This window comes from Danio rerio, chromosome 6 (assembly GCF_052040795.2).
Source record: "Danio rerio strain M-AB ecotype USA chromosome 6, GRCz13ab, whole genome shotgun sequence".
Taxonomy (NCBI): domain Eukaryota; kingdom Metazoa; phylum Chordata; class Actinopteri; order Cypriniformes; family Danionidae; genus Danio; species Danio rerio.
Genome location: NC_141026.1, coordinates 44487011 through 44499371, shown reverse-complemented (window position 1 = coordinate 44499371; position 12361 = coordinate 44487011). Strand labels below are relative to the sequence as shown.

The 12361-nt window shown below is 36.8% G+C and overlaps 2 protein-coding genes across 7 annotated transcripts in view; one reads left to right on the top strand and one right to left on the bottom strand.

The window, feature by feature from the left end:
* Window positions 1–560: 560 nt before the first annotated feature.
* Window positions 561–3482, bottom strand: gpx1b (glutathione peroxidase 1b). The gene is given in 2 exon segments (NM_001004634.2): window positions 561–1166; window positions 3219–3482. Coding segments are annotated over 2 exon segments (573 nt in total). The 5' UTR covers window positions 3441–3482; the 3' UTR covers window positions 561–815.
* A 1477-nt stretch (window positions 3483–4959) lies between these two features.
* Window positions 4960–12361, top strand: part of fancd2 (FA complementation group D2) — a 39545-nt gene continuing 32143 nt past the window's right edge. For 4 of the 6 annotated variants that reach the window (XR_015492625.1, NM_201341.1, XM_087255307.1 and 1 more), the window contains 14 exon segments: window positions 4960–5080; window positions 5343–5459; window positions 5568–5702; window positions 5817–5884; window positions 6174–6283; window positions 6427–6484; window positions 7930–7982; window positions 8083–8161; window positions 8343–8467; window positions 9695–9782; window positions 10570–10674; window positions 10805–10905; window positions 11821–11932; window positions 12224–12259. Coding sequence is in view for 5 of the 6 variants with exons in the window: in NM_201341.1 (NP_958498.1) it covers window positions 5396–5459; window positions 5568–5702; window positions 5817–5884; window positions 6174–6283; window positions 6427–6484; window positions 7930–7982; window positions 8083–8161; window positions 8343–8467; window positions 9695–9782; window positions 10570–10674; window positions 10805–10905; window positions 11821–11932; window positions 12224–12259 (1134 nt within the window). In the remaining variant the exon portion in view is untranslated. 6 annotated transcript variants of the gene reach the window in all.

Below are 12361 nucleotides of genomic sequence, written 5' to 3'. Positions count from 1 at the left end.
TTACCAACAACAATGGATCACCATAAAATCACCATGGCCTCAGCAGATATTCACTTCTGAGTGAACTAATCCCTTGAAACCATGCTGCATATAAACATGTTTGTCCTGGTAACTGCATTGGGAAATTTAACTCTCACACCAACAGCAGAGATCAGTTTCCACTGGAGCTCATTAATACAACATAAACCTCAACACACTTGATGATCAGTGCCATGTTACACAAAACCCCCACTCTGTTTTCATGTCCTCCCTCGCTACACTGTTAACGATCTTTTGTAAATGACACAGTATTTAACTGTAATATGATTTTTTTTTAAACTATAGGACAGTTATGCAGTATGTTACAGTATTTTAAAGTTGCACTCAAAATTACTGTATATTTTACAGTAAAAATATACGATCCGTATATACATATAACAGTAAATACATGTACAGTGAGATAAATGCTGCTGTAAATGTAAATACAGTATGTTTGCTGTAACTGATTTACAGTAAGTTACTGTAGATTCTAGTGTAGCTAAAGCTTAACCAAAAGATTTAAATAATAAAAAGTAAGAGACTTAGGTAGAAAACTTACAAATTTATTGGTTAAAAGTGCATGTTGTGCCACACAATAACTAAATGAAGCTGTTCAGCCTAGACTTTTGCAGGGCATCAGCTGCTCCCGACAGACAAGCATGTTTACAGGAGCATCTTCATGAAGTAAAAGTCCAAACTCAGCAACGTTTACACATATGAGAGCACAAACCTGCCAGGGAGACCGACGCATGCTATGCTAAGCAAGAACGGGACATCGGTTAGACCCCAAAACCCTGTTATTTTGGGATGCTGAGGAGCTTCTTGATGTCTCCGTCGATGCCGCTGGTCAGGAATCTCCGGCTGTAGCGCTTGAACGGGACTCCGTCAGACCCGATCAGAAACTTCTCGAAGTTCCAGGCGATGTCATTTCTGCATACGGGACTCCAGATGATAAATTTGGGGTCGCTCATGAACGGCATTGGCTCATCGCTCGGGAACGGAAGCTTCTCCTTGAGGAAGGTGAAAAGCGGGTGAGCGTTTTTCCCGTTCACGTCCACTTTCTCCAAGAGCTGGAATTTGGGCTCATAGCCATTGCCAGGACGGACGTACTTCAAGGACAAAAGGATCTCTTCATTTGTGCAGTTTTCCTAAAACAAAAGCAAAGACGGATTGATGATGGAATTAGAAAAAAAAACATCTGTAAAGTTATTTTGGTAATACTCTGCAATAAATGTGATTATTAAATATTAGTAAATAGATAGGCCTACACATTAAGTCATTAGTCATTCTGTCTTAAAATATTTTTGATTGAAAAAGGAAAGGAAACCATTATTTTATCTTTGAATGAAACCACTTAAGCCTTCAACTTCCTGCTCTACCAAATGGTTGACCATGTTTTGACTGTTTTACATAATGGTTTACACACACAGCATTGTTGGTTTACAAAAAAAATCAAGCAAACATAATCCTGTTGCACTACTACACTTGATTTTGGTTTTATTGTAAAAAACAAAAACAAGAAGACATGTTCAATGAGAATCTGAAATATTTTATGGAACACTAAAAAAAAGATACTTAAAAATGATTTATTTTGAATATTTGTTCAAATAAATTGGTCTTACACTTCATATTTTCCAAAGTATATGGAATGGTTCAGGAACTTTTACCATAAACCAACATATATACCAGTTGGTGGAGGTTGATATATTAGAAATTATGGGATGTGTTGAAAAACATGCACTTAAATCATTTTTCCTTTAAGTTTAAATTTGTTTATATTTATTGGTCGGTTTGCATTTATAATTTATTATACGTTTTTGTGTAACTTGTAGCCTAATTTAGTCCTTGTCCATTTTTTCATTTTCATCAGTTTGCAATGTTTTGTTTAATTAAACTAGTTGTTTATGAAAATTGGCCTAATTGTAGTTATTTTAGCTTAATGTATCTTATTTAAAGTTTATTACATGCTTTTAGTTTGTGGTTTTTTTTTGTTGTTAAATATTAACTTCTTGCTTCTATATTTTATGCTTAATTCAGTATTTAAGGGACTTACTAATAATTTTCACTGAACATTGTTTCAGTCAGGTTGTCAATGTACTTTTTTTAATTCAAATTTTTAAAAATTGTTTTCTGGTAAATGAAAAAATACAAATACATATTACACTGAATGATCACAAATGTAAAGCCAGGATGTATCCAGTGGTTAATATGGACAAAAGTACAATATTATAAAGAAAACCTGTTACAAGACATCATCGCATAAGACCAAAAAGTCTTCCCACACTGGGATACATTGTCCTTTTTGCGTCATTTGTATTAAACGTTCATACAAGGCTGTTTTAGTCGTTATGTTGAGCCATTTTTTTAACTTTAGAATTTTGGGAGTTTTCCAGTATTTCTAAATGGCTCTAGCCGTTACCTAAATCCTCACCATGATTACTGTGAACTTTCCTTTTGTAATATTTGGTTCCCTACCTCCCAGTAAGCATAACCTTGGTGACAGTGGCATTACTGTGGTATTAATACAGTGGTATTAATACATTATTGTTCCAAGCCATTTACTCATAATATTTAGGATTTGGTGCCAAAAAGGCTGAACTAGTAAACAGTCCCAAATACAATGCAATGAAAAAATACGCCTCTGTCTTTTTGACATTTCCAACAAAACATAATTATTATTTGCCAAGCCCATTCTATTGAGTTTGACTAAATACTTTTCCATTCTTTATCCCTTATTTATTGCATTCTGAATGCCTTCAACTGTATGCAGTCGTTGCTGAGCATGATTGTTCTCAATGTATAATTTAAAATTAGCATATTGTTATTATTACTACTAGTCGTGATGGTATAGTAGAAGGAGGAGGAGAGGAACTTTTTTGTTTTAATTATAAAACTAATTAAACTGAGTAGGAGTAAGTCTTATTACAATTAAGTTTTCCAAACGTTGCTTTTTTAAATTTACTAGAAATTTTAATCAATGAAAACAATTAGGTGTAAATATAAAATGTAGGCAAAATCATAGTTTAAGATCAACCCAATAATGATCAATAAAGGTTTTGTTAAAACCGATGACTGATTAAAATAGGCTAGAGATGAACCAGCATACAGTAAAGCAGGTGTAGAGCAGGATGGCAAGGTGAGAGCTGAAGTGCGCCACAGACAGAGACACTTGTTCTGAAGGGCTCTATCAGGAATCTCACCTGATAGCCGAACTGGTTGCAGGGAACACCCAGAACCACGAGCCCCTTCTCCGCGAAGCGCTCGTGCAGCTCGTTCATCTGAGTGTAATCCCGGCTGGTGGTTCCTCAGAGCGAAGCCACATTCTCGATCAGCACCACCTTGCCTTGTAAAGAAGAGAACTTGAACTCCTCTCCTGTAAGAGTTTTGGCTGTGATGTCGTAAAATGATTTAATTCCAGCCATGATTCCTTCGGTTTCCTCGTTGTCTCGCAGGTGACTGTGGATTTAGAAAAATGACACTAGTATTAAATTGTGAGCTGTGGGCGGTGCGACCGAGTCACAACACATTCCACGCCTACTTTAATACACGCCCATAGATAGTTAGGGAGCATTAACAAACTCCCGTTTACGGTTTTAAATTTGAAAACGAAATCTTGTCTTTTGGCCTGATGACTTATATATGTATATGAACCGCCAACATTTTATGCAGCGGATGCCCTTCCAGTCGCAACCCATCACTGGGAAACACACACTCATTCTCTATGGTCAATTTTAGCACACCCAATTCACATGTACCTGTATTGGGCTTGTGGGGCAAACCAGAGCACCCGGAGGAATCCCACACGAACAAGCAAACTCCACACAGAAATGCCAACTGATCCAGCCGAGGATTGAATCAGCGACCTTCTTGCTGTGAGGCGAGCGTGCTACCCACTGCGCCACCATGTCGCCCTATATTATAATATATTACAGTGATGGGTTGTGGCTGGAAGCGCAACCGCTGTGTTAAACATGTGCTGGATAAGTTGGCGGTTCATTCCGTTGTGGCGACCCTGGATTAATAAAGGGACTAAGCCAAAAAGAAAATGGATGAATAAACACACACACACACATGTATATATATATATATATATATATATATATATATATATATATATATATATATATATATATATATATATATATATATATATACATATATATATATGTGTGTGTGTGTGTGTGTGTGTGTGTGTGTGTGTGTTTATTCATTCGTTTTCTTTTCGTATATACTTACTCTCTGGGCCATTTTATATAGAAGTTGATGTTTAGCTGCACCATGTTGTGTTTTTCGTTTTGTGAGGCCCAACACTCAATCCCCAACCTGGAGGACCAGGACATACATACATACATACACACATACATACATACATACATGCATACATACATACATACATACATACATACATACATACATACATACATACATACATACATACATGCATACATACATACATACATACATACATACATACATACATACATACATACATACATGCATACATACATGGCAGATGCACAAAGTTAGATGAAAAAACAATTAAAATATTTTATCTTTGAAAACATAATGAAATTTTATAGAAACTTTTTTGGTCCTAAAACTTTGTATAATTATGCAAAATGGAAGACACTTATAAAAGACATATAGCAAATTTACTTGTTGCATTTCCTGTGTGAAAGGAAATCTTTTTATTTTACTCCGATTGGTGCTTATTCCTTACATAAGTAGTATAGTTATTCTCCATTAATTTTATTAAGCTTTATTAAAGTGAAAAAAACAGATTAGTTTAAAAAACAAGAAAAATCGATTAATATTCTTTACTTATCTGCTCACAACATTTTTTTTCCTCAAAGTTAATTAAAAATCATCCCTATGCAGTCGGAATCCGACGGTTATGAACTCTGCTGAGAATTTTACCACGACCCCTAAACTGCACGAACCACTGGCGCGGGAAGCTCTGCGACATCCTGATCCTTCAGCCTTGTCACGAAAACACATTTTTAGCTTCAGCCTTAATTTATCACCATTTACTTACACAGTATTTACACGACAAACCTTAAAGGTGAGCATCGCGACGATAAACATCAGGGTAGTACTTTGACTCAAATACAGTCATTGCGTCGAGTTCGTCGGGTGTGTAATTTAGCACTTGCTTTCTCAGTCTGTCACGAATAACGTTAATTATTGTTTACAGTCCTCAGAGAATGATTATGGGATTGATTGTCTGCACTAGAACTGTCATTATTATGCTGTCAGTTGTTTACACAGTGCCTCAAATTTAAAATAACCCACTTAAATCCGCATATTTGTTGTTACTCCAACAGGTAACTCAGTGTAGCATCTGTTACTTAGCATTTTCATCTGATCTAACTGAAATATGATGCGTAAGAAGAAGCGGTCATCCGTAACAGTGGATGAAGATCCCACTCTTGACGTGTCTAGTAAGTACACACTGACGCCACTTCCAAAATAAATAATGGGAATGGTAATGTCATTGGGTGGGATTACAAAGATCTCTGGAACTTTCTGATGTGTCTTGATTCATACAGAAGCAAAAAAGAGCAAGAGCAGCGGGCGATCCACAAAGTCTTCAGTTCAGGACTCCTGCCAGGACTCAGTTTTTGTTCAATTTCTGAAGGAATCAGGAGTCACTCTGACACCTGGCAGTACAGCTAACGAAATAGGTAGGATAAATTAAATATGCATTGTGTATACACTAAAGGTTGAATCACAATGAATGCATACATGCTCAACAGATCTTTAACATCTTTATTTATTTATTTATTTATTTTTTACAGCTGTAGACCAAGTTATTTTCCAGAAGCGACTCCAGCAGCGTTTACGAAAAAATCCCAGATTCCCCAATGTGAGGAGCTCGCCATTATATCACATGTTTCAATGTGGTCCTGTTATTGACCCATGAACATTTACTGCTTGTTATTGAACTACTTCATAACTGTACCAAAAGGCAGTTCAAGCATAACTTACTGTTAAAACATCACAACAATATTTATCAATATGTGGCTCTTTTTGGGTTACCGGAAGCTGTAGAAATTAAAAATGTGAACCCTGGGGCCATTGTTTTTATTTACATCCCGCAGAATGGTCTATAAGATGCTTTATCTGTGCCTACTTGATGAATTGTGTCTTTTTAGATAATTCAGGAGTTTATTTCTGCGCTGGAAACATACATTGAAGACCCAGAGAGATTCAGAAACTGCCTACTGCCTTGTGTGCCGGCACCCACTTCACAGCAAGATACTAAGTAATGCACTATTTTTATTTTACTTGAACTCATCCCGATATTACATTTAAAAAGGTTTTATGTAATAAGTTGTAATAATGAGTTTTATTTCACTTGTAAATGCTTATTTCCTTCCTTTTTTTTCATTTTTCATCTAATATTAGTTCCAGTTCCTATCAGGAGAGTCTGGTACGCTTGTTGCTTGGGATAGAAATGCTACAGGTACAAATAATCTGCTCACTTGCCTTTTAAATTATGATATCTTCCTCTTTTTTCTTATTTTACACTAACACACCATTCTAAATTGAAGTGTACATTTATTATTATATATTATATTAGGTAATATTCTAAACATAATATTTAATTTAAGAATGCATCATTGTTAAAATTGTATTAATTTTATTGAAGTAAAAAAACAAACAACATGACAAGTAATCCATATTAATTAGAAAAACCACTGGAAAACATTTAGGAGACTTTATTTATATATTTTTGTGCTTGTAGGATGTTTATTTTTACTTACATTTTTAGACCATATTATATGTGTAATTGTATTTATTGAATTTTTAATTTATTTTGTATTAATGTTATCTGTTATGCACCTATGGTCTCAGACAGTGGTGTAGTCCTTGCTATACGCACGTAAACTCAGTATGCCTACTTTTTATGTGTATTAGCGTCTCCTTAAACTGTCTACCAAATGTATATTATTGAACTCGCATCTTAATTTCTTGCAATTGGTGCACTTGTTTAATTTGCACCATTCCCCACACTCTGATGAACACAGCAGCCTTGAGAACATTTCGTGAGAGTTTTTCGAAGATCACAACAAATCAACTGAATTATGTCTCGCTGAAACTTACAAGTAAAGTTAAAAAACAGCATGGATGTCCTTTTAGCACTTCTATATTTCCATTCGGACCCCCTAAAACATTTTTTGCGATTACCTCATGAACTGTACACCACTAAAGGACCGCCATCTGATATAAAAACGCGGCAGTCTTCCGCTCCTCTGTTTTCAACTCATTTTTCATTTAGTCAGCAAACCACAGCTGTGAGCGCAAGGTGTGTTTATCGATAGATTGTTGGAATATCTGCGTATTATGATATATATATATATATCATATATATATATCTGGGTCTGCTAGAGTCACTATTAGCTAAGCATAATTTAATTGGGATTAAAATAAATAAATTTGTTTTAATATTTTTAAACGAATAGTTCACCCAGAAATGAAAATTGTCATCATTTACTCAACCTTTACTTGTTTCAAACCGAGTTGTGTGTATATATATAAATATAAATTCCTATATATATGAGCTAATGGGCGCACATATGAGCGCAAATGCATTTGCTATTTAAACAGCGTGGCGCAACGCCTCAAAGCAACTCTTGCACCAAGCTGAAACTAGCAAAAAACTATTGCGTCGCGCCTTGCACCACATTGCGCAAGGTGTATGATAGGGCCCATAGACTTTTGTCATTTCTTTGCCTACTTTTAAAGTTTGGATTGGGTGGGTAATAGTACACAACCTTTTTTTTTAGGACTACACTACTGGTCTCAGAGTAATGCAATTTTGATTATCTGTATGTCCTGTACGTGTAGTTGAATTGACAAAGCTGACTTTGACTAAATAATATATTCATTTCCTTTTTCTACATCTAGACTCTGGTCATAAACACTTTATTCGAAAAGCTTCCAGAATTCATGTTTGAAGGGTAAATCTCCATTTGTTTGCAATATTTTTCACATCACTTTAATTGCAGGGACATTCCTGCAACACTTGCTTATCCATAACTATAATGTTCTCTGTTACAGAGCGAGTGAGGATGGCCTCAATGTTCCCCGTCTCATAGTAAACCAGTTAAAGTGGCTGGACCGAATCGTAGATGGCAAGGTGTGTCATTCACTGATACTGTGTCAATTCTACCCAGTGTACACTTGCTGTGAAAATTCTAAATTCTGAATATATCCCAGTCAACATCATAATTGCTAACACTTCCTTTGTAGCACACACAAATATTCATCAAAGCCAAATTACAGCTGTCTGACCGCTACAATTGCTATGTTATGTGTAGGATCTGAGCAGTAAGCTGATGCAGATGGTGTCTGTGGCTCCAGTGGAGATTCAGCGGGACATTATTACCAGCCTTCCAGAAATCCTGGAGGATTCACAGCATGGAGACATGGCCAAAGAGCTGAAGTACGGGAGTAGTTGCTGAGCCTGTGGCTTTCGTGTTCTTGCTCTTAGTCCCAAATTCTTAAGATAGAAGTGTCTGTTAAAGCTGATTAAGGCCTTGTCCACACGAACATGGGTTCAAAACCGCACTTTTTTCTATACTAATTCACTGGTTGTTCACAAGAAAATGCAGTGTCCGGTGACTGAAATTGATACTTTCTAAAAACTCCCGCCAGGATGAAAAATTTCAAAAACCTTCCAAAAGTGTGAATGCTCTTCCAGTCAGCGAGTGCATTTTCTCCTTTCTGATTGGCCAACATGGCTGGGCTCACACCAAACATGAAATATGCAAATGAGGCAAAATTCCGCTCATTCACTGCTAACGCATTGCATTTTTCATGTTGTTCGCCTGTGGGACGGTAATCCGCTGTCATAAGAAATTGAGTCCACCCCTGAGAATTGGGTCCACCTATAGGACCCAAAGTGATCCTATTGTTTCACTGGAGTTGTAATGGGTATAGTTTGTAGTGCCTAATTATAAAGTACAGTGTATGAAATCACATTCATAATTTGTATAATTTGAGAAGCATTTTATGTATGTTTTATTAAAGGGATGCATGGGTTATGAAAATTAGTGATTATCTTTTATACTGTTTAATTAGCCAAGTTAGCTTATGTGCTAGCATAACCATACACCTACCATTAGCCTCCTGGCTACGATAAGCTAACACAGTTTTGACTAACCACACAACAAGTTATCACACTAATAGCTTTTGATCAGGGATTCACCGCAGACAATCCCTTAGGTGTCCTAAGCGGACTTGATTGTAAGGGGCACTCGATTTCTCACCACACTGGCTCTGTTCTCACGTTTGCATTGATTTGTATGCAATTCACTCATGCAAATACTTAATTCCCTGTTTAGTGTGAACCCAGCATAAAAGTGTCATTATCACCGCCTGTTAGTTCAGTGTGCCCTTTAACATGCATCATAGCGTGTGTTTGCGTTTTTATATGGATGGAGATTTTTTGTCAAAGAAAGCAGGGAAAATCCCATTTATAAAAAAACCTGTGTACGTGTGGACAAGGCCTTACGCTCCATCTCAGTTGTTGTTTTTTTGTGTTGTTTGGTTTTAGTAATTATGGCTGTGATCTGGTAATGATGAGTGTGAGTGTTATGAAGATGCTTATTATAGTGGTGTGTGTTAACGTGAGTCACATACGTGTGTTTGTGTCTGCTCTATTGTGCAGTGGTTTACTTCAGCAGAACACTCAACTCGCTGTGCCTATTTTGGATGCTTTATCCAGCCTGAATCTGAGTTCCACCTTACTGTCTGAGGTACCTGTTAACAAGCTGTTTTTTAAAAACTGTCATTGCTTTACGTGTGCTGTTGGGGATGTTTTCATCCACTCGGGTAGAGCTACACGATTAATCAAACAAAGATCGTGATCTCGGTTCAACCCTCTAGACGATCCTTATTCAGCATTTCTACAGTTTTGCCAATCATATTTTTATATTAAGCTTTATTTTACATCTATAGAAGCATGAGAAAATCTTGATCTATATTTTAGCCAAAAAAAAATCGTGATTCTCATTTTAGCCAGTATCGGGCAGCCCTACTCTGGGGTAATTTTGAGTCCTACTTTGACCACAACTTTCTCTGGAATTTTTTTTTGGTGACAAATCTTATTTTGATACATATTTTGGGAAAATTCTTTGAAATTTTACTACAAATGCAAACTTACTACCCTTTTGTTATGTTAGTGTTGTTTTGTTAGTGCTGTTAGGGCTGTTTTTGCCCCATTGACTTCCATTATAAGGACATTTTTTTAATTGCAATGCCATGACAGCATATTATTATGTTTTCTTGATTGTTTTTCCTGCTCTGGAAGTGTATGGGTGTTCCCCAGTGATGGGTTGCGGCTGGAAGGGCATCCGCTGCGTAAAACATGCTGGATAAGTTGCTGGTTCATTCCGCTATGGCGACCCCAGATTAATAAACTAAATGTTTTGCAATAATAAAATGATATTGCTTTTTGAACTTGCTTAATGCAAGTGTTTATTATTTTACTTTTCAATGGTAGTGTGCACTGTTCATAATTGTCTGTGCGTTTGTCTCTGTCAGGTGCGTGAGGCAGTAATGGGAACTCTCTCTGCTGTGCAGTTGGAGGATCTTCCAGTTGTGGTGAAGTTTGTCTTGCACTCCATCTCTGCATCTGATGCTAATGAGGTTAGGCCTCTATCTTAACCTTTATGAAAGTGAGAAAATTTGAACTTTTCTTTACTCCAGTGCCTGATTTTGAAATCACTTTCTTGTTGTTGAGCTGTAGTTTTGCTCATGTCACACTTGTGTTCCTCAGGTGGTGTGTGATCTGCGGAAAAAGCTGGAGCTGGAGCAGTGTGTCTTACCAGCGGTGCTACAGGCCTCTCAGAGTCGAATGAAAAACAAAACCGTGTCAAGGTGAGACACTTTCACACTTTGTTGACTTGCTTTTCTTCATTTGGGAATAAGACCGTAAACAAATAAGAAGTTGTGTAAACTCACCGGCCACTTTATTAGGTACACCTGTCCAACTGCTCGTTGACGCAAATTTCTAATTAGCCAATCACATGACAGCATTGTGTTAAGCATTGAGGCTTATTAGAAATTTAGGCATGTAGACATGGTCAAGACGATCTGCTGCAGTTCAAACCGAGCATCAGAATGGCATGGTTGTTGATGGCAGACGAGCTGGTCTGAGAATTTCAGAAACTGCTAATCTACTGAGATTTTCACACACAACCATCTCTAGGGTTTACAGAGAATGGTCTGACAAAGAGAAAATATCCAGTGAGCAGCAGTTCTGTGGGCACAAATGCCTTGTTGATGCCAGAGGTCAGAGGAGAATGGCCAGACTGGTTCAAGCTGATAGAAAGGCAACAGTAACTCAACTGTTAACCACCCGTTACAACCGAGGTACGCAGATAAGCATCTTTGAACACACAACACATCGAACCTTGAGGCAGTGGGCTATAGCAGCAGAAGACCACACCGTGTGCTGCTCCTGACAGCTAAAATGTTGCCTGCTCTAATTAGTCTCAAATGGCCTTTACAGTCACCAGAGCTCAATCCAATAGAGCAACTTTAGAATATGGTGGAACGGTAAATTCGCATCATGGATGTGCAGCCGACAAATTTGCTGCAACTGCGTAATGCTCAAATGTTAATATGGACCAAAATCTCTGAGGAATATTTCCAGTACCTTGTTGAATCCATGCCAAGCAAGATTAAGGCAGTTCTGAAGGCATAAGGGGGTCCAACCCAGTACTAGTAAGGTGTACCTAATAAAGTGAGTGTATATTTACCATGTTGAGTATTTTCGTTGTCACTTCTCAGGTCCTCCAGTGTCCCGTCATGCAGCAGTGGTCAAGATAGTGTGGCTTTGATTCTAGACGTCATAAAGTCAGCAATCCGCTTTCAGAAGACAATCTCAGAAGCGTGGCTAAAGGTCAGCTGAGAGTTCAAAGAGTTAATATGGTTATTTTATCCAAATTATATTCATGATAAAAAATGATCATCATGAAACTTTTACTATTTAAATGTATAGTTTAAAATCTTTACTAAAAATAATGTATTAATGATGATAATGTTAATTACTTAACATTAAGAGAACTTTGTGATTGTGCATTAAATGTAATATTTTAACTCTCATTATTGTTATTAGTAATATTTTTATCACAACTCTGGAAAATAAGGGCCCTACAAGCGATTTTCTATTTAATATTTCTGTTTGTTTTAGGCCATAGAGAATATTGACGAATCAGAGGATCATAAGGTGTGTCTGATTTCTAATGTTTTTGTTCAAAATTATTTATTTATAATCATTGACCCATTTGAACATTCAAATGCAAGTCTAAATGCTTCTTCTTTTTTCTTT